At 44.6% G+C, this 22,798-nt stretch overlaps 4 protein-coding genes across 7 annotated transcripts in view; 2 read left to right on the plus strand and 2 right to left on the minus strand.

Moving 5' to 3' along the window:
• LOC119387336 (ceramide transfer protein) overlaps positions 1-22,798 on the plus strand; it is a 608,660-nt gene that overhangs the window by 61,600 nt on the left and 524,262 nt on the right. The gene's annotated exons all lie outside the window — the stretch shown is intronic.
• Positions 1-22,798, minus strand: part of LOC119387323 (HIRA-interacting protein 3) — a 75,412-nt gene that overhangs the window by 36,865 nt on the left and 15,749 nt on the right. The window contains exons 9-12 of the mRNA XM_037654674.2: positions 22,169-22,195; positions 20,079-20,187; positions 17,754-17,835; positions 5,471-6,342 (exon numbers count right to left, since the gene is read on the minus strand). Of these exons, the coding sequence (XP_037510602.1) occupies positions 17,778-17,835; positions 20,079-20,187; positions 22,169-22,195 (194 nt within the window). The 3' untranslated portion in view covers positions 5,471-6,342; positions 17,754-17,777. The remainder of the gene's footprint in view (positions 1-5,470; positions 6,343-17,753; positions 17,836-20,078; positions 20,188-22,168; positions 22,196-22,798) is intronic.
• LOC119385918 (retrovirus-related Pol polyprotein from transposon 17.6) lies at positions 10,370-14,439 on the plus strand. The gene is made up of 2 exons (XM_049414159.1): positions 10,370-13,147; positions 13,780-14,439. Exons 1-2 carry the CDS (start codon positions 10,370-10,372, stop codon positions 14,005-14,007), a joined length of 3,006 nt encoding a protein of 1,001 aa, XP_049270116.1. The 3' UTR covers positions 14,008-14,439.
• The window catches only part of LOC119387327 (HIRA-interacting protein 3), an 80,856-nt gene continuing 76,960 nt past the window's right edge, over positions 18,903-22,798 (minus strand). For 2 of the 3 annotated variants that reach the window (XM_049413478.1, XM_049413476.1), the window contains one exon: positions 18,903-19,089. The gene's annotated coding sequence lies outside the window, so the exon portion shown is untranslated. Of the gene's footprint in view, positions 19,770-22,798 lie in introns of all 3 variants that reach the window. The other variant, XM_049413477.1, reaches the window with a different exon arrangement.

The raw sequence follows: 22,798 nt of genomic DNA on the forward strand, positions 1-22,798 counted from the left end.
TCCCTGATTTCAACAGGCATTCGGGCTCTCTGAATACCAGATAGGCTTAGTAATATATGTGGCTGTGCTTCAGTATAAACCCAGTAAAGTTTCCTTTTGCCTAAAGTTGTTGTACCCGAGTTGTGCATATCCAAGCACTTGGAGCAAGTCATGAAATTAGCAATTATGTTTTCTTAAAATAAAAAAAAATGTTCGCACACCCTCATTTAAAGTGCCCTTCAGCAGACAATGTAAGCACATGGCGGTATGTAGCACAAGAAAAAAAAAATTAATTCTGGGGTTTTACATGCTAAACCGTAATATGGTAGGTGAGATGTAGTGGAGACTCCGGATTAATGTCGCCTACGTGGGTTTTTTAACATGGACCTGAATCAAAGTATTCAGCTGCTTTTGCATTTCACCCCATCGAAATGCTGCTGCCATATCCAGAAACTGAATCAGCATCCTCGAGCTTAGCAGTGCAGCACATCAAGCACTATGCTACCTATGCTGCAACACATCAAGCACTATGCACTATGTTACCACAGTTAGCAGCACAACTAGGATGTGAACTGTATTTCAGAGAGCTACAGACGTTTGCTTGCAAGGAAGTAACAATGCTTATGCTGCCACAGAAATGCCGAAAAAAATAATGTGAAGAAATTCGTTCACACTTTCAGTCACATTACTAGTCACACTGCACATTCTACTTCACATAGTATATCGACAGCATTTGAAGTGTTGGTAAGCAACTTGCAGTTAATGCGTGTAACATGAGGAAGACATAGCAGATCTGAAGAGACATGCTTCGTGTGCATGAGCAAATGAGCAGAAATTTTGATGTAGGTAGGGAAAGTTTGACATTCATGCGGCAACGACAGCAATTTTTCAGTTTTGTTATTGCAAATGCTATAACTTTTAATTTTTTGCTTTCCTTTGTTTTTATGAGTGATGCATCTGTTTGCATATGCTTACAGCCCACTCCCTTTAACTTTTTTCCCTTTAACCTCACTTTCCTGGAGGAAAACAAATCCAAATTGCTTTAACAATAGCATAGTGATGCTTGGAACATAACACTATAATATCTGCCTTAGCACTGCTAGTATGCAAAAGAAATGAAAGCTGTAGGTGCTTCCAGCCCTTTCCTTTTTTCTAATTATTAGTACCAATAGTGACTGCTTGCAATGGTCAAGCAATTTAGTAATGGTGAAGCAATTTAGTGCCTATCACTTCTCTTTAAGTTGAACATAAACATTTCCAATGGGAAGGAAGAAACCTATGTCCTAAAAAAATGTCATACAACAATCATAGCTACTCTCCAGGCAGTCAAGTTACAAGTGGTCTTCACTGTAGAGATGCTGAAGGTTGCCGGCTTTTACAAAGAGAACCAGTGACTCAAACTAAACCAGTGAGGTTGGCAACATGAGGTTATGAACACACTAACTAAACACAACAACACGTAAACTTAGCACTATTAAAGCATTCAGAAAGTCAAAGTACAGAGGCAAGAGAGACAATGTGACAGCCTCTTATGTCCCACCAGTCTGCTGGTTGCAATATTTTTTTTTTACAGTAAATTGCACAAACAAAACATTAACAAGCTGCAAATAAGGTTGAGCGGGCAAGATATTGCATGCCTCAATGCTGAAACCAACCAAATTGAAATTCCTGCATGCAGAATTAATAAAAAAATCTTGAGAAGCTGGTGCAAAGACAGATTTTAGGAACAGTAGACCATTAACATTGAAATGAACAGATAATCAGCTGGTTGTCAGAAAGTGAGTACAGCGGAAAATGCTCAACAGAGATAATACATTACCCCCTCTGCCAAGTAAATCACACTTTAACAACTGTCGAAATCCATCACACATCAGCACCCTAGGCCTGAAGCAAAGCAAACAACTTGGCAAGAAAAAAACTGCCAAGAAATGTGGCCTCAGATTAAGTTAGCAGTCGTGCGCGACTGTCGAATGAACATAGCATTTTTCAAAATCGGTTCATGTGACTCATTGCAATTGCACACAGAAAGACTGTAACTGCAGGCTACACCACACGCTTATAAAATGAAATTTTCACATTGTGCTCGATCCTTAAAAGTGCACAAACAGCTGGCAAGCTCAGGACACTGGAAGATTGTTTGGAAGTCAGTCCAGAAGGCGGGCAAACCTGCCTGACATTTCTAAGCACACATGAAAAAACGGTGCTTATGTAAACAGGGAGCCAAGGCCAAGGTGAAGTGTGCATTAATTATAACACACCAATTCTTCCTTATTTTTTGTCTCATTACAAACTGGCTCATTGAGAGCAAAAAGAAACCACTTAATGCCACTACCAATGAGCTACCATGGTAGGTCAGCTCACCGCCAAAAGTACAGTTACTACTTTAATTTAACATCATACTAGTAATCATGAAAAAACGCTGCATAAATGCCTTGTTGGAGTGGTTAGGCAATAAACCAAACTATATTTCAAATGACACCGTATATGCTCGAATGGTTAAAGGGACACTAAAGAGAAAAATGATTTTTGTTGTATTAGTAAACTAAACTAAACTAAGTAAACTAAATTAAAAGCACCACTGTTACCTTCACCAGATGCTTGGTAAGCCAGAAAATGCGCACAAAGAAAAATGCACGTGGCAGCACCGCCTTGAAGTTCCTACACCAGGTCACCATGATGTCATGGATTTTGATGTCTGCTAGGGTTTACATAAATGGTTATCAGTAAAAAATTTTTTCATTGTATTCTAATGGTCCCAAAGTCCTAAGATAAGAAGTTCCAGGAAATTTCATTGGACCAATGTGGCCAAAATAAGCAAAAAGACTGAAACTCGCGACATCATGGTGACGTTTACGTGCTGATGTTTTTCGGTGCGCAATTCAAAAATGAAACTTTGACCTTCATTTTTCTCTTATTAACATATGACAGGGTGATTCCACGTAAGATCGAACAAACGATGGCTGGTCGACCTCTTAAATTTATTTCAAAATTTTATATATTATTTCCTGGTGAGTGGAAAGAAGAGATCCGCAATTTGTTTTGCCACCAAAAATTTTTTCGAAGCACAGGAAATCAATAATGACGAAGAGGTGGAGTGGAGCGCTCATCCGCTCTGCTGTTTTGGCCAACCTTCGTTATGAATTGCACAAAATATATTAAAGTTAGGTAGCTGAAATTTCTTTAACTAAATATATGCATGTTTTTGCTTCTGCTCAGGTATTTTTAGTTTTCATGTGTACTGTAGATGTTTTTATAAAAAACCTCAAAATTGGCACAGGAAACGTTATTTTCTTTACTTTGAAGGTCTTCATCTCAAAAAAGCCTTGTAGCAGACAGAAAAAAATTCTGCATTACATTCTTCGCATGCTTATCTACCAAACTGCCGAATCTTATATTTATATAACGTTTCAGTAAAGAGATATGATCGGGCTAAGTTCAAGAAAACACCGAACAATGGAAACTTCTGACGACAATTAAAAAAAAAACCCATTTTTGACGTTTCTTAAACTTTGTCCACTTATTCTCCTCCACATCAGCTTTCACAGTCATTGAAAGCATGTTGCATAATGTCGTTGCACTAATAGTTACGGCCCCTCCAATGAGACCCTTAGGCAAGGATTGGCAATTCCGACTTCTGGCCCAGCAAGTGTATAAAATGCAGGCCCGGATTGAATTTCTTTATGACACAACTTCAAAGCACTAAAAAACAGGGACAGACGAAAAAAGAGTGGACACGACGAGCGCTAACTTGAAACTGAAATTTATTACAAGAAAGATTGGAAAAAGGTAAACCCTATTAGATGGCGCACATGCGTGCACACTTGCGCAGACTGCTCACAAAATCCCAAGAAAAACACCACAAAATCACTTTGGTAAGACGCCAGATTTCTGTAGTAGATTATACTCGCATTCCAACAGACTCAGTGAAGGCTGGCTGACACACGCGTCGCCTTTCTCTTTAATCAGATAGGCTTCGACTATCTCCCTTGTTAATTTATTGTCGTGTCTGAAAATTTCAGAAGTGTCAGATAAACCAGGTTCACATCCGCAATCACTCTTTTTCGTCTGTCCCTGTTTTTTTAGTGCTTTGAAGTTGTGTCATGATGTCTTACAAACTCGCCCAAGCTAACGTGCTTTTAAGCTGAATTTCTTTTTATTAAAAGGCCAGCAGGTACCGAAAAAGGTGTCGCCAGCACTGAAGATATTAATTTTGAAATTATTTGATCACTGCAGCGGCCACGAGCGGGGCTACCGAGAAGGGGCGCGCACACCCGAGATGCTCGTTGTAACAGACGGCGCAGTGAGAGCTCGTTTTCACGTGCTCAGGCCGATGAATGTGAAGAATGTGAAGCAAAGGATGCAAGTAGCACCTTCCCACCTCGTCTGAACATTTGACTTGTGTAGTACGTAAATTTACAATTTTTTGAAGAATTACCATAACTTTGAGGTACGTATGAATTACTGTGCATAGACTCATTTTGACATTTCATACACCCAATCAGCCAGAAATCATCAAGCCATGCCACTTGTATTTGTGGTTCTGAAGTCAGTACTAAATTAGTTCTATGTGAAGTAGGATACCCAGTTAGAAAAGAATGCCTAAATTTGCTAATACAGTAGAACCCCGCTGATACGTTTTTGAAGGGACCGTAGGAAATAAACGTAAGAGACGGGAAACGTAAGAGCCGAAAAACAGGAAAAACGGCAAAATATTTAGTGGTACAGAATTTTATTTCAATTCTTACGAGTAGCACGAAAATTGGCGCGCTCAGCCGCGATCTAGTCGATGGATAGAAACGCGGAGCTTAGGACGGCCTTATCCACAGAAATGTAATCAACGTATGTGATTTTTTTAACACCAACAGCTGTAGGCATGAAAAAACTAAGCACACGCAATCACGACCGGCGCGGCGAGTCCGACCGCGAACCGCACGCACGACCATGCGAGCTCCAACCAGCTCGAACTCCTCCCGTTCTCCGACAAATAACGATGATGATGAGTCTACGCCAATGCGATGGCAGAAGTGAATGCCAATCTCAAAGGCTATGCTTTTGTCAATGTAGTAAATTCCAATCTCGAAGGCCTTGCTTTCGCGAGCAGTTACGTCATAGACGCCATCTTTGCAATTTGAATCTCGAAGGCCATGCTTTTGTTTGCATCAATTGAAAGATTCTGTTGCTTGCGCCTCTCATGCGGCTAATATTACGGTCAAACGAGGCCAAGCTGCGTGAAAATGCACCATGGCCGCTCTCTTTGGTAGTCACTCGGTCGGCTCCGAGCGCACTTCGCGACGTATCATACGGGAACGGTCCGACAGTTACGACGTAACAGCGGGGTTCCCAATACATTGTATCCTATGGGAGCTATGCCGGGACCGGCGGAAAACGACGTAACAGCCGGGAAAACGCAGCAGTGAGGAACGTAACAGCGGGGTTCTACTGTAATTAAGAGTTACCAGATCAGTTTCTGTGCTGAAAATATGTGATACACCTGTTTCCACAGTTACAACGACCTTGGTGGAGCTGTTTGGTCATGTCTCGTTTCACACTCGTAGTCATTTTCAGAAGTGTTAGCCCAGTGCTAAGACAACAGGTGACACTCAGCAACTGTTCATACAAGGCACATGCAAGAAGTTTTTCTTGGAAAAAAATTTCTGCGGTGGTCGCGTCCTTCGCAAAAGATGTCGCGGGAGGCTCCTAATTTTTAGCATGAAACTACATCACGAATTCCCAACACATGGTAAAGAAGAGACATTGTGGAATGAACTGACGGCAGCACACTTTTGCAAAGGATGGTCAAACTTTTGGCAACGTGACAAGCTGCCAAAAAATATATAATGGCTAAAGTATTCGTTGAAATGATTAATGTATGGCAACATCGTACCGTGGCCATGTCTTTTTATAGTACTGTGAAAGGGAGCCACATCAATGAGGTAACATTTTCAAGATAACCACATCAGAGGAAGACTGCCGTGTATCGGAAGCCATCTGTCCACACACACGACTGGCCGAAGCCACAAAGCATCAAAAGCATACATAAATATAAGTTAAAATTTATGTAAAAATTAATTTTTGGTAGACATGCAACATTACGTGGTACAGGACAAACATATTCAGTAAATAAGTAGCTTGTAGTTTGCACGAAAAAGTTGGCATAGCCATGCACAAGATAGCGTTGCAGGCCCAATGTAGGTTTCAACCAAGTTTAAACAACGGGTAAACGTTTATTGAAGGCTCGTCGAAGTGAGCTTGCAAGATGTTTTCATCGGTTGCTGGATAAGACATACCAGGGGGGTAGAGTAATTCGTGTCTTCTAACAATGCCAGACAATGTTGTAAGTGTAGTATTTAGTGAAAGAAGCTTCTGCAACAGAAGAACAAAGTGCAAGAGCTTTAATATGTACTTCACATTTATAATTATCTGTAAATAGTTTTCAGAGAGGGAAGACCTTTTGTATCAGGATTTATATCACGTCGTTCAATAAATGTGTATAATGTTGCAGCTGGAAGATGAAGGCTGGAAAATGCCTGTTAATGTTTGTTGTATGTGTTGTGGGGTACACTAGAAACTGTCTGAGCCATGTATGTTGGAAGTTACCAATCCCACAGGAATAGTCATTTCTAGATTTAGAAAACTACGACACAGAGTTGTATTTCGCTTTCTTTTTCATTATATTGCATTGCAATTAAGAGTGTTAACATCCCCTATGTTTATTTGGATTCAAGTCGTTGGAGCGATTTCAGATATATGTTGTAGAACAATTATTTTGCTTGTTGCTGCTGCTCCATATGCAATAAAGCAATGAAACAAACACAATGCCATACAGAAATCAGAAAATATAGAGAGTCCACGACTACTATATACAATATAAACAGCTCAGAATGCCTTAAAAGCAGTAGATTCCTGCTGGCAAGTTTTGTGTCCATGTGCTTTGTGATCGTCATTTTAAAACTTTTGTTAAGAGTCTCTAGTCGCTTACATGCCACAGGTAAAAGTTTAGTCAAACAGCATTTGCTGAAGAACTCTGGCTGAGAAATGGGCACTCGCCAAACAAAGAACAGAAGGAAAAAATTACACCATTTCCCGCTAAAGGGGACCATGAAGCGATGCGAAGCCGGAGCACCTACACGATCGCGTTCCGCTGGCGTTCTTTGGGCATGCTACCGACCTCGCGTCGTGGAACGCGGAAAGGAACGCTACGCGCGTCTTGTCTTCCCTCTAGCCTGGCCGTTAATACTCACAGGGCGAGCGGGGAACGCAGTTGGTAGGCGTGCGAGAGGGGGCAGCGTACGAGAGGAGAGAGAGGGGGAGGGGACGCGCATGCGCAGGTGCTCATCGCGGCGTTACGCAGGAGAGAATTTCGGCATGTCTAGCCCGCGTTTCAGAGGAAGAGTGGAAAGGGGGAGGGGAAGTGGAGAGGGGGAGGGGAACTGGAGAGAGGGAGGGGATAGGTTATGCGCATGCACAGTAAGGGTGGTCACGCCGCACACCACCACCACCACCACCGGATTGAACTCCGCCATAAGATACTTCGCATCTAAAAGAATTGCAGGATGTGCATTGGTCTCAAGGTTTTAATGAAGGCTTTATTACTAACGTTTCAACACAGCGTCCATTCCTGTGTTTGCATGTAGTACCATACTGCTACATTCTGTTTATCAAATTTTCAATGGCTCACGGTGTTAAAATGTTCCTCATTTACTGCATAGATAATTTTTTTATTATTTTTTTTATGAAGGCTACAGTCAAACAGTAGGGTGATTCCACGAGAGATCTAACGTGCCTGTCCGGTCGCAATTTTTGTTTTGCTTGGGTTTTTTATATGTTATCTGGGCACATTCAAAGTGCACGGAACCGAAAATTTTATTTCTAAGAAACGCTCCCAGCGCGCCAAAAAATATTTGAAGGTGGCAACGCGGGCCTCTTGTTTTTGCTCACTGCAATGATTTCGGATTTCACGGCCGAATTTAGCGCGAACTATAAGTTATGTGTCGAAAATTTTTTTGCTGGTTTTAATAGGCATTACTGTGAATTACATCCATGCTTTTTTTATGCTGTCCTCAAAAAGAAGAAAATGTGAAAAAATGGCAAACACGGTCGAAATCAAAAAAGGGTCCTAAGTTTGAGGCGCCTTGGCGCCTTTGCTATTACAAACAGAAACTTGAAAACAATGTCAAATATAGAAAAGAGCCTTTGCAACATTTATACAGAAGATCATTTTCCTACAGGCAGCGCAAAAAAAGAAAAAGATAGTTAAAGAAGCGAGTTTTTTCAAAAAAGTACATTTTCACAAAATAAAAGAAAAAAAACTCCAGTCTCAATTTTGACGACAATTTTTTATCGAAGAGTGCTTATGTCAGTGAACACACGGTTTTAATATCATATGTCCTCATTTGCTTTGTGTACAAGATATAACTGGCCAAAATGACCCTTGCTGTGTGTGCTCACTTCAGTGCGACTGATGGTTGTTATTAGCTTGCATTGTGCGTAGATCTCACTTTTAATTATTCTGCTGCAGCAAAACCTTGCTCTGGTGTCTTTTCGTCAAGAAAAATGTGTTCTCAGATTTTATTTGTGTCTAGCGTGTGCAAAAGTGGGCTGCTGCCGCCCTCTAAATGGCTAACGAGTAAACAGTTTGCAGCCTACAACCTCGCCTACAATTATCAGAGGAAAGATGGGCGCGCCTGTTCAAGATATAAATCGCTTCTTCTTCCTGAAGAAATGCCTGGTCTACCTCATCGCGGTTAGATGTAGGCAGGTTTTCCTTGATTAGCGTAAAGCAATGCAAGCAGACTTCGCAGGTGTCGCGAAGATCCTCAGCCTATGACAGTAGCTTCTAGAGGTAGGCAACAACAAAAAGAGCAAAGAAAGAAAATTTGCGCAACAAAAATTTTCCTCAGCAATCTTCTTTTTGTGAACGCGTAAATAATCGGCCCAGAATAATAGGACCTAGCCATGGGCGGCGGGCATCGCGTGTAGTGAACAGCTAGACCTAGAGCAAGTCGAAACGTTTATACTGAACGGTGCCGCACAAATTATCTCACATCTGCGCAGCTGTCATGAATGCATTTCCAGAACTGCTCACGGTTTAACATTTTATGACTAAGGGTGTCTAAGCGCTTTGGGCTGTAATAATTAATTCGTAGGCCACACTCATTGTCAAAACTACGGGTAATGTCCGTCTGGCACCACCAATGACCTCTGCTGTCCTCGACGTGGGAAAGCACTTTAGTAAAGTGGCAACAAAACATCATCAATTGGGCAGCTTCGGCCACTCATGGCTTAATCATGCCGCACCGCACGTTTTCTGGCTGTTGAAACGCTGAGGTAAAGGTCGAGATGATACAGGAATACGTTATCTGCGACGCCGAAAACATGTGATAGCGGGAAGTGAAATAAACGGCTCGGAAATGATTGAGCTAACTTTTTACAAATGTTGTTTAGGCACAGTGTGCGTCGAATGGGGAACATGGTTAGAGCGTACAATGCACGTAATGAAAGGGAAGCAAGTAGGCAGTGAGAAAACAACTGCATAACAGCGTGCCTGCTGATTGTGGCATTTAGTTACAGATTAAGTTGGCCTTCGCTGCATAGAGATGCTTTATTCTGTGTGCAAGGAGAGATTTGACAAAGTGACCTAAACCATGTGTTCGCGGTGTCTCGCGTGCTTCTGATTAGCGAATACTGGCGGGGTAAGTTGAGGTTGTAAGCTGCAAACTGCTTACGCGTTAGGCCTTTAGAGAGCGGCAGCAGCCCACCCCACCACACGCTAGACACAATTAAAGTTTGAGAATACATTTTTCTTGACGACAAGACACAAGAGCAAAGTTTTACTGCAGGAAAATAATTAAAACTAGATTTACGTGCGATGCAAGCTGATGACAACTATCAATCGCACTGAAGTGAGCGCACACAGCAAGTGTAATTTTGGCCCGTTAAATCTCATGAACAAAGCAAATGAGGACATACATATTCACATGGTGTTTTCACTGACATAAGTGCTCTTCGATAAAAAAATGTCGTCAAAATTGAGGCCTGAGGTTTTTTTATTTTTTGAAACTGTACTTTTTTGAAAAAAAAAAACTCGCTTCTTTAACTATTTTCTTCTTATTTTGCGCTGCCTGTCGGAAAACGATCTTCCGCATAAATGTTGCAAAGGCTCTGCCATGTCGCGGCATCTAAAGTGCGGACTCGGCACCAACGTGTGCGCATGCGTGCTCAAAGGCACACAGCATAAATACAGCAACGCTATCTGCAATAAACGATTCTTGTTCTGGCGCTTACGGAGTGTGTTACTGCCGCGGCGCGATACCACAGTGGCGACGAGGGTGTTTTCACCTAGCTGGATCACACCATGCTAGTGTGATCGGCAGCGGGCACGCATCGGACGATGGCATCACGCCCCCCGGTTTTCGACGAAACGGTGAGCAGCTGGAGCACGTACAGGATACGTCTGGAAGCGTATTTCGAGGGAAATGAAATCACCGACAGTGCAAAGCGCCGTGCTCTTCTGGTGTCTTCGTTGAGCGATAATGTCGTCCGCCTCTTGCAAGGTCGCCTTTCAACCGTGTCGGTCAACAGCCGAACCTACGAGCAAATCGTTGAATACCTGGAGGAACAGTACAATCCCCAAGTTAATGAAACAGCAGCAAGTTTCTCGTTCTTCATGCGCAAGCAACAGGAAGGTGAGAGCGTTCGGGAATACATCTCCGACCTCCGAAGATTGGCGAAGAATTGCAATTTCGGCGACTCCCTGAATCGGATGCTGCGAGACCGCATCGTATGCGGCATTCGGGATGACGATGCCCGTCGTTGCCTCCTTACGCATAAGAAGCTAACAGTCGAGGAGGCGGAGGAATTCGCCATAGCATCGGAAAAAGCACTGAACGACGTGCGAGACATGCGCGAAGGGCTCCCGGAGACGACAATGAGCAGCACCAACGTTTTGCAGTCGCAGCGAGGGCGGCGGCATTGGACACAGCGGGGCAATGAAGCAAGCAGGCATGCGTGCGATCGATGTGGGGGCCCCCACGCTACGCGCACTTGCCGTCATCGCAACGCAAGATGCTATCATTGCGGCATTAAAGGACACCTGGCAAAGGTGTGCAGCCAGGGACGTTCCCGGGCGACGGGCGCATTTGCCGTAGAGCCAACAGAAGGTGAGAGCGAAGAAGAGATGCTGCTTGCTCTCGTTGCTCACAGCTCGGGCGACGGAGCTACATTGAAGCCACGAGAGGAAAATTTGACGTGGCAGGGTCGGACACTGCGTATGATCATAGACACGGGTTCTCCGGTCAGCGTCATCCCCATGAACATATTTGAGAAGCATCGCAAGTGGTGGCCGGCTCTGGAGAAGACGTCGCTCCGGTTAACATGCTTCTTGGGGCCATTACCTGTTGTCGGTCGGATAACTATGAAGGTACAGTCAGGTTCAACAGTGGTTGAGAGCACGGTAATCGTTGTTGGCTGTCAGGGACCGCTTCTCTGTGGCCGGAACACTATAGAAGCATTTCGCAGGGCAGGGGTGTCCCTTTGGGACGACGGTAATTCTTCGAGTGTAAATGTGGTGCGGGAAAACGCCGAAGTGAATCCCCTGCTCGAAGAATTTTCGGATCTTTTTGAAGACAAGCTTGGTTGTTGCAGGGGGCCACCTGTGAAACTGCACCTCAAAGAGGGAGCCCGCCCACGTTTCTGTAAAGCACGTACAGTGCCGTATGCTATGCATGCAAAAGTCTCAGCCGAGATCGACCGTCTCGTGCAAGACGAGGTGCTTTCGCCGGTAAGTGTTTCGGAATGGGCAACTCCGGTCGTTCCAGTCGCAAAGAAGAACGGCGACATACGGTTGTGCGGCGACTTCAAGTTGACCGTTAACCCAGCGTCGCACTTGGAACAATATCCCTTGCCCAAGGTTGAAGACATTTTCGCGGCTCTTTCCGGAGGAGAAGTCTTCACAACGTTGGACTTGCGCAACGCCTACAATCAGCTGCCGCTGGACGCAGAAGCAAGGAAGACAACTGTGCTTAACACACACCGAGGCCTGTATTGCTACAATCGACTAGCATTTGGGATTGCTTCAGCCCCCGCCTTGTTTCAGCGACGCATGGAATCCATACTGCTAGGGGTGCCGAACGTCCAAGTGTACCTCGACGACATCATCGTGGCGGAAAAGAGAAACGACACTTCCGTGCTCCGGCAGGTGTTTCAGCGGCTGCGGGAAAACAACCTGAAGCTGAACAAAGCAAAGTGTCGATTCAGAGAAGCGCAAGTGTCGTTCCTAGGGCATCGCATCGATGCGGATGGCCTTCATCCCCTGCAAGACAACCTGGAGGCGGTACTAGCAGCGCCGAAGCCAGCATCGGTAAGCCAGCTGAAGTCTTTCCTGGGCTTGGTGACATACTATGCGAAGTTTTTACCCAACTTGTCAACGACACTAGCTCCATTATATGGCCTACTGGCAAAAGGTGTGCAATGGAACTGGGGGCCAGCGCATGACAGGGCGTGTGAGGCAGTAAAGATTGCCTTAAGTAAGGCTAAATTTCTTGTTCACTATGACCCGCAAAAGCCTCTACGACTGGAGTGCGATGCGTCGGCGGTCGGCTTGGGCGCAGTGCTGTCACATCGGATTAACGGCAAAGACTATCCGATAGCTTTTCGCTCAAGAACCTTAACACCGGCGGAGCGCAACTACTCGCAACTGGAAAAGGAAGCGCTCGCGCTAGTTTTCGGGGTTACAAGGTTTCGAGACTATCTTTTTGGTAATAAATTTTGTTTGGTGACTGATCATAAGCCACTGACAGGGCTATTTCATCGCGACAAACCGATTCCGCAAATGGCGGCGGCCAGGATCCAGAGATGGGCACTACTATTATCCGCATATCAGTATGACATTGAGTACCGAAAAGGGTCATTGAATGCGAATGCCGACGCCTTGAGCCGGTTGCCTCTGCCGGAGCCAGCGCACCACGGTGAAGATGATCCCGTAGAATATGTGCTGCATGCGCAAGCATTGACAGATTTATCTCTTTGCACGCAGCAGTTGGTCGACAGCACGAACGATGACGCTCTTCTGAGGCAAGTGAAGACATGGATTCGGCGCGGCTGGCCTAAACAACTCGGGCAGGAGCAACAGGGCTTCCTGCCGTACTTCACCCGCAGACACGAACTTACTGTGAGTAAGGGACTAATCTACTGGGGTCATCGGGTGGTTCTGGCCGAAGCAGTGCGGTCAAATATTCTTCAACTACTCCACGATACCCATCCCGGCATGACGGCTATGAAGCGTCTGGCGCGCTCATTGTTTTGGTATCCCGGATTGGACCACGACATTGAAGAGTTGGTGCACAGCTGCCAGCCATGTGTCCAGAATAGGCCCATGCCAGCAAGGCAGGCCCCTATCAGCTGGCCGAAAACCAACAAACGTTGGTCTCGCCTGCACATCGACTACGCTGGTCCGGTGGAAGGGCATATGATCTTGGTCGTAGTGGATGCGGAAACTAAATGGTTGGAAGCAGTACCCCTCAAAACAGCTAGTGCAGAAACCACAGTGGAAGCACTGCGTGGTATGTTCGCGCGTTTTGGCCTGCCTCAGACAGTCGTCTCCGACAATGCGCCACAATTTAACAGTTCAGTTACTAAAAAATTTTTTGAAGATAATCAGGTGCGCCATGTCAACTCCGCCCCATACTATCCTCAGTCAAACGGATCGGCAGAGCGCGCTGTGCGCACCATTAAAGAAGGAATGAACAAAAACAAAGTGGGAAGTTTGCTCAGTCGAATTAACAAGTTCTTACTACGTTACAGGACAACACCGACTCAAGGCGGCCAATCGCCCGCCGAGATGATGCTCGGTTTTCAGCCAAGGACCCGTCTAAGCGCACAATTTCCAGAGGAGGTGGACCGGGAGCCCGTGGTGAACACATTCACAGCGCCGATGCAGCGTTTTCCTCAGGGGGCGCCTGTGTGGTCACGCCAGTACAATCAAGCCGGTCAGCGATGGTTACCCGGCACGGTGACGTCATCAAGAGGTAGGCGCTTGGTGATGGTGGACACCACCGGAGGAATGCAGTGTCGTCACGTGGACCAACTGCGGCCACGGCACCTCACAACGGTGGCAAAGCAGGAGCGCTCCGCGACCCGGCCTTCTGAGCAGCAACCCTCACCACGTGATCCACCCTCACATGACCAACCTTCGGCAGGCGACAACATCGAGTCAACAGACTTATCTCTGTGCACATCGCGGTCTCCCAGTGAGACCGATTTAAGGACACCGACGGCATCGGAACTTCCCAGGCGTTCTACGCGCATAAGAAGGCAGCCAGACAGACTTGGCTTCGTCTAAGGGAAAGGAAGTGCCATGTCGCGGCATCTAAAGTGCGGACTCGGCACCAACGTGTGCGCATGCGTGCTCAAAGGCACACAGCATAAATACAGCAACGCTATCTGCAATAAACGATTCTTGTTCTGGCGCTTACGGAGTGTGTTACTGCCGCGGCGCGATACCACAGGCTCCTTGAAATACTTGACACATTTTTGAAGTTTCTGTTTGAAGTTTATCACAAAACTTAATACAACTACCGCAAGTCAATTCCGAAATTCATGTCGTGTGTAAGTTGTGCAAGTGTTTAACCAAGTAGGCGATCCCTGCTCTATTTTTAACAACGAAGCTGTTACAGCTCGCAGAACAACGTCCCTACTCCGTAAAAAACTATTATCATCATGAACAGGTATGTGCATCAGAATTTGGGCAAGTCCCGCTATGCACTGCTCTGGCATGGCCTGTAAAAACACTGATGGGTGAGAGAATGAGTACAGAGAGAGTGAGAGCAAAAAAGAAAGAGGGAAACAAACAGAGAGACAGAAAGAAAGAAAAAGAGAGAAACTCTTGCCAAAAAAAAAAATTCTTCCCGAGGCGGGGTTCGAACCCGCGTATCCTCGATCCAAAGGCGAGCATCCTAACCACTCGGTTATCCAGGCACGCTAGCAGAGCATAGCATAGCCTTGTATAATATAGTGTAGCAAGGGGGTGAGAAAGGGTAGTAAGCGTGAGGAGGAGATGTGATGGTGAGGAGGAGGGAAAGCAAAAGGGGAGAGAGTAAAGCGAAGCACAAAAAGAATGAGAAAGAGAGAAATAGAGAGATCAATGAAAGAGAGAAAGAAAATAAGATTGAAACAAAGGGGAAGCAAGCATCACGTCGCCTAGCGACCAGATACCGCACCACCTGGCCAAGCCATGCATGCACAGTAGCTAAGCCATGCCCACTGACGGAGACATCGTGCAACCTTCATTCTAAAGTGCATAGCCTGGCTGCGCCTGATCGCGCCGAGACAGCCATGGGGCGTCCTAAGAAAGTGCATACTCCCGGGGAGGAAGCCGTGCATCTCGAACGTAGATGTGTTGGTCGACGGGGAGTACGAGCGGCGATGGGCCTGTGCTTCGCTGTGCCAAGCTTTTGCACGACTTAGTGCGAACTTCCCGCATATTTTTATGTTCTTCCTGCCACACCAAGCGTACTCCCACAGGAGAAGTGCTTGGAGGAGTCTTTGTCTTCTACCAACACTGAAAAAGGTTTTGTGCTTTCCACCATACTGTATTTGAATTCTGAAGCTAGAGTTACATTTTCTTGATCCACCCCATTCGATAAAGCACTTGATATTCAGCAAGTTACAGTGAAGGTGGTGAACTGTCCAAATGCCTGACGGCAATTAGTAGTCCAAGGAATCCAGGCGAAATAAAAATTAAGTTTACGTATTTTTCATAAAGTAGTGATTCTAGGCTATTCAGAACAGTATGGTTATGATGGTGATCGGCGCACTACGTGAATGGCACGTACCAAGAGGAGAACACAAGGACAGCGCTGTCATGTAATTATAAATAGGGGTGTGCGAATATTCGAAATTTCGAATATTTTTCGAATAGTGTTTGCTATTCGATTCGATTCGCACTGGAATTTTACCATTCGAACTTCCCAAAAACAAATACAGTCAACGTCCGATTGAAAGTGACGCCTTCAGATTTTCAGTATGCTTCACCTCATTACACTCTCGTATTGCGGCAAAGCTGCCTTTCAAACTCCGTTACGGTCGTACTTTGCCAAGAGACAGTCAGCGTCCGATTGGAAGTGGTCCCTAGATCTTCAATATGCTTCACCTCATCACACCCCGGTATTGCGGCAAAGCTGCCTTTCAAGCTCTGCTACGGTCGCGAATGTACTAACTCAAGAAAACGTTGGTTCCAACATGGAGATGAAAGATGTGGCAGAGGTGGGGGCTCAATTAATGCTGTTTTGGACCTGAAATTTGAGCAGAAAGTCCGAAAAATCGGAAGCCGAAGCTTTTTAGCATCCAAAATTTCAGATGTTCTTATATAGACGTGTGCGAGGCAGATTTGGAACTCGGACTTGAAGGGAGCACACCCTTGTCTGCCACATATGTTGGGCTTCCACAGAAGTTGAAAGAGGAGGAGAGGCTGAGGAAATGGCATCTTTGCCTATCACGTGTAAAGTGTTGTCGGCAACACTTTGGTTGCGCAAAATCCTGTACATAAATAGAATTCTGCCTCTACACTGCCTCATTCTTAATAAGACAACTATGAAACACCACCCCGCCAGCGCTTCATCAACCTAGCGAAAAGAAACATTTTCATGTTGCTATCTCATAAGAATATGCTTAGGAATCTTCTTTAACCTTTTTTTTCTGCAATTTTGCTTCGAAGTATTCGAAAAATATTCTAGAAATATTCGAGAAATATTCGAAAAATATTCTATTCGATTCGCACTCGCACTTCAAATTCGAATTCGCTTCGCACCCAAAATTTTGCTATTCGCACAGCTCTAATTATAACACAGCACTATATATGTTATTTAAAGCTACAGAACATTAAATAATTCAGAATTCTATCTTGTTGAGAATCTCAGTAAAAGCAAAGCAGCAGTAAACACAAAAATCAATTTCCTTAAAAATGAAAATAAGAAAGAACAAAACATATCCCACGTCTCTTACACCTAGATGTGCCCCACATCGTCAAAAAGCCTGATATGTGCAAGTGTGTGTTTCCATGTACAATCGTAATTGTTTTCCTCAGTAAATGTGAGGATATGAGCCAACGCTTGTGCATGTCCTTCTTGTACACCTTCTGGTTCTTCTGGTTCATCTTCATTGTGCTGTTGATTTGCAAACAGTGACTCGCTCACAATTTCAGTAGTGTGATTTACCAGAAAGCTTAATTTGACAATAACAAAAAGCAACAAAATATTTTTGTCCATATTGCAGTGACTTTGCTGTTGCCAATATCACCTGCTTCAGTCATAGATCTCAATAAATGTGCTCGAAGCAAGTTCCTTAGGGCATCGTTTCCCCATCAGACTTCGTACTGAATGTTTGAGAATGACAAGTGAAACTCACTTTCGAATAGATCTTACTTTTTGTAAAACTTGACACAACACGTCTGAAACCACAGAACGAGCCCTAATTCGTAAACGTAACCCGAAATTAGGGAGAGTGGGCCAGCACACATGTGCTGACGTAAATTTCACATTACGGCCCATTTGTTGAGCTGAAATAAGACTTCTTTTCCTTTCCTTGACGAGTGCCACACTTCTTTCACAACAGCAATTTCTTTAAAAGCCTACTACTAGTAAAACTGGAAGCTCTAAGGCAATTATACTTGGTTTTCCCACAGTGCTACGCATTTTTTACAAACTACAGTTGAAAGAGTCATGTGTAATGCGTCTGAGAAGAAATGAAAAGAAAAAAGTGACATTTGTGTTGACACCAACCTCATTTCACATGTTAAATATCCATTATTCCAAAAGTTGATGGCATGCGACTTTGCCCAGTTTTTGGTGTAAGTTTTGTATCCTGTTCGGAAAGAAACAGAGCAGTAAGGGTAAAAACAGTTTCATTTAAAAGAATTAACAAAAAAGACTTAAAAGTTATTTTAAGTGCACTCGCACCTTGCCTAACAAAGCAGGGTCAGTAAAACAGCATTTCATTTGCTGTAGGGGTCCCCCATCCCCACCCACATTTTCTTCCTCTGCAGCACAACCGTAACTTCGCAAAACACTGCAAGTAACCTTAAAGGCCAGCTGCGACGAAATTTTACATCGGAACAAAAAGCCGCAATTCGGATAATGTACAATTCGGATATTGTAAATAAAAAGCAGAGTTCCTGCAAATCTACATCTGTAATAGAGTGAACGTGCCACTAAAACCACGAAAGACTAACAAAAGGTGCATTTTGTAAATGCCAGTTCTCTAGGTACCAGTCTTTACAAATACCGGTTCTCGTGTTTCCATCATATCCACTAACAACCGCACATCAACACTGCAGGGTTAGGTGCCATCAAAGGCAGCTGCTTTGCCAAGATTGCTTTAACAATACTCGATTATAACCAGTTGAACCAATATAAAGTTTTGTAGCAGCTAGCCTTTAGGTGCCCCAACTGAAGCCTCCTTTGTACACTGAAAGCACATGCGAAATGGTACATGACAGTCGCCAGAAAGAGGAGACTGCATCGATTCACAGCCTAACCCACTTGGATCCCTGCGATGTCAACTCAGTTGCCTGAAGGACACACCGACTTGGCGAAGCAGGTAGATGTGTAGCTAGAAAGCGCCTCCACACCTCCTGTACAGTCATGGACAAATGAAACGTGAACAATAAATTGCAACATAGGATAGGCTTCACGACTGACAATATGAGAAGCACTATCCCGGAGCACTAATTATGTGGTTGCCAAAGATGATTCAGGCCTCAATTTAAGCTTGCAAGCCGAAATCATGCCGACATTGCGAGTACTGGCAGAAACAAGAACGAAAGGCATTTTAGTTAACCCTAACTTATTCGTATTTCAATTGTCCATGACTGTACCTTGTAACCTGCTGTGTGTGTACGCTAAGGCATGGCGGCCTTACAGCTTTGGACAACACAGATTCCTTCATAAGAGACAAAACACGAAAACACATACATGGCAAGCCAGAATCTCTCCACACATGCTCTGAACAACATTCCAAATGGCTGGGATGTTGCAACTCCCATATACACTATGTATACAGCTTTATAGTACATTGTGAAAAAGTTGAAAAAAAAAAATCTTGAGGAAATACACACATCTCAGACGATGGGGGAAGGGAAGATCAGACCTCCGCCTCACCGACATTTCCCCCGGTGAGTCAGTCGTAGCTGTTGCCAAGTGGCTTCTGCTGAGTGCTGAATGGACGAGGAAGCCTGGCATGCAATTTAGATGCGCAAGGCTTGTGTGGTGCTATGAGACAAACAACAATATGGAAGTCTCCTTGGTGAAACAAACGTTAACTCAATTTGCAACCTGGAGGGTGAAACCGTTCGGCATTCTGTCCCTTTCCACAGCGAGTGCATTGGCCTCTAAGGAAAGACATCATTGCCCATCTATTCCCACAAAAAATCTGAAATTTTCCTCTGGAAACGTTGCGGAGGATGCACACTTCCAATTTACCTTGAGTGAAACAGAAAAATATTGCACTTAACCATGATGATATACTGTGTAAAATTAAAGTGACAACATAATGGTTGGGGTTTTACGTCCCAAAACCATGATATGATTATGAGGGACGCCTTAGTGGAGGGCTCCAGAAATTTCGACCACCTGGGGTTCTTTAATGTGCGCCTAAACATAATTACACGGGCCTCAAACATATACGCCTACATCGAAAATGCTGAGGCCGCTGCATCGGCAGCCGCCGCATCGGAAATGCGGCGGCTGCCGCCGGGATTCGATCCTGCGACCTTCGGGTCAGCAGTCGAGCACCATAACCTCTAGACCACCGTGGCGGGTGTAAAATTTGAAGTGTGATTGAGGGATACAGCCAGGCACGTCATTCATACCACACTTCCTCATCATTGCAACACTAAGTCACGTTAGCCCAACATGGCATGACACAAAATGGGGAGGATTCATTGCATTCCACCAACCGCTCACAACAGTGATCGACAGGATGCAAGGTTGGGAAGAGCCACCGTGATAAGTGCGGCCTTCCGTGGAAGAGACTATGTACACGCGCACACGAACGGTAGCCTCTCGGCTTATCATTCGCTATCCTCGCTGTCAATGATGTCTTTTAACCTTGAGAAGACCTTGCGTGATTCGTCGACAGCCTCCTCGGGTTTCTCGGGCGTGGCACTTGGGACAATGGAGACGGCTGCACTTCGAGTCGTTCGCTTCGTTGCACCATCTGTAATGCAAATGTGAGAGGAGTTGGAGCATGGCTGGAGGTAGGGGGAGGCAGCAGGTTTAAGTTAGGAAGACAAAGACAACACCTCAAGCCGCATAAGTGAACCACTGATCTCAAATGAAAGGCTCAATCCAGACCCAGAGACAGGAATTTTTTTTGGGGGGGGGGACTTGCTGAAGGCCTTATCTATTTGAGAAAAACACCTATTTTCATTATTTCTTTTTGGTAAAACCCCTCTCGCATCAAAATTTCACGCACCCCCCCTGGCTACAGCCTGGCTCAGTGACATTCATTTTATATAAATACTACAGTACTGGTTTCTGGTTGGCATAGGTACCTAATATGTGCCGTGGCTCCCCAAACCTAACTTTCCTTTAAAATAGGCATGACCAGGAGGGAAAGAAGTGGGGCTATTCAACCCTTGACACTTATCCCCCTCAATAAATAAATAAATAAATAAATAAATAAATAAATAAATAAATAAATAAATTTGAAAACTAAGACAAATGCATGAAACACAAGCTTACTAATGTTTTGGCAGGTGGGCCTGCTTAGACGTTAATAAGCTTCTGTTTCGCATGTTTGTTGTCTTCTTTTTCAACTGCATTTTCAACTGGATCCGTTGAACTTCATCCTTGCATATAATATGTATATTATACATACTCGCACACATGAAAACCACACATATGGGGGGGGGGGGTCTTTTTCTCTCCTAACTCACATTAGCTTTCCTTTGTAGTTACCATACGCTATTTTTCAACCTCACTACTCCCAGACCTTCCAATATTTATGACTTCTTACTAAGACAGCCGATTTTCAGAGCCTGTTAAAGGACCCCTGACACCAAAATTGAAACCTCGAGATGTTTTTGTTGTTTGACTTTCCTGTATACGGGGACACATCTGACTGATTATTAGTGACGAACGTTGCCTTTAAGATATCTTAATTTGGTTTTAAAAGTAAGCGTGAGTGCTCATTTGAGTTGGCTGCACCTCGCGACATCCTGGTATTTCCATGAGTAAAGCAAGTATTGTGGACGTCACGGAAGGTTTGCGGGGTGCACGTGCACAATACGTGCACAATACAACGACTGGCACCCGGGGAGGCCTATTGTTCCGCATCCCTCTCGCTTTGTTATCGGGCTGCTCTCGAGGTAGTTTTCGTTTAACAGGTTTAACCCATACCGAGGCACCCACATACTTTCAATCTCTACCGCGCGCGGGGCCCCGATTTGAAAACCGCGCTTTCAACGTCACCACAGCTTGAGTGCACGTGGTCTCTGACGCTCCCCCGCATGGGGCGCCAGTTTCTTGTGGTTTTTAGGCGGGCGTTTTGAAGTGACGCTAAAATGATCACAATTAACTATGCTAGAATTAGTTATACGATACGCTAGAGCATTTACGATTTAACTTAGGGATTACCAGACACAAAGCTACAAATTACAGTAAAAAAGTCACCCACAAAAATTTTGCTGTCAGGGGCCCTTTAAGGGTTTTGCAATATTTACTATGCATCCATTATTAAGGGCAAAAACTGATTTCAAATATGACGAATTTGGACTGAAAATTGGGTTAGTTGCAATTGGTTCATTGTGGGGGGTATAAAACAGCGAAAACAAAGGGACACAAGAAGAGAAACGCTTCTGCCATTTGTTTTTCTTCTTGTGTCCCGGTGTTTGCATTATTTTACACCCCCTACCATGATTTGAATAAAATGCAAATTCTAGTTGGCCAATTTTTCAGACATAATTTTTTGAATTCGGTCGATCGTTTGATGTGGTCAAAACATTGCCATTCTCTCGATAGAAGTAGCATATAGCGTCGTCTGATATTTTGGACACACATTAAACGAATGTTTCTGCTCATCTGCGGGGCATATCATTCTAGCTATAACTACTGTGCAGAGTGGCTGTCTGAAGTGCTAAGCATTCATAGTCTCCCTACTGAGCAAAGCCGTAACAGCCACAGAGGCTCTCACGCACCTGATGGTCGAGGTGGTATGTAGGATGCTGTAAGAAAGAATCCCCATCAAGAAAAGCATAATAAGCATGGTTAGTTTACAGATTATCTACTTGCAAAAAAAAAAGGGGGGAGGGGGAAGGGAGAGGGCGCAGTTACATGTGTCGAGCTACTCACACTATCTCCCTCGTGGCCCCTTCCCCCCTCAATGAAGTAAGGTCTATTAATTCAGCAGTGTTTCCTTTTAAAGCGACTGCCTGAAAAAGGGCATTGGAACCCGAGTTTGATCTACACACATGCAAAAGTGCTCTTCAACTGCAGCATTCTTCTGCTGAAAAATCTTATCGGTTTGTTTCGTAGTTTCATGCTACTTTTGAAGCGTTGTCTAGGTTTACGCACAAGCGTGCTTTCCACATCCTCCACCAGTCAGGTTGGGGGAGAGTGAGCTAGTGTACATAAAAATGGTGCTAAGGAAGGCAGTTGCTGTGCTGATGAAGACGAGCGCACTTGTCAAACTGTTGGCCATAGCGATGTTCCCTGCTTAACGGCTTCTCGTCACTTTTAAGCCTCCATCTTCCACTGAACAACTACTGTCTTGTTTGGATATCTCGGTTTCGATGCAACTTTTATTTTTTACAGGTGTTCTTTTCCAA

The sequence above is a fragment of the Rhipicephalus sanguineus genome, chromosome 3 (genome assembly GCF_013339695.2).
Source record: "Rhipicephalus sanguineus isolate Rsan-2018 chromosome 3, BIME_Rsan_1.4, whole genome shotgun sequence".
In the NCBI taxonomy this organism is placed as follows: Eukaryota; Metazoa; Arthropoda; class Arachnida; order Ixodida; family Ixodidae; genus Rhipicephalus; species Rhipicephalus sanguineus.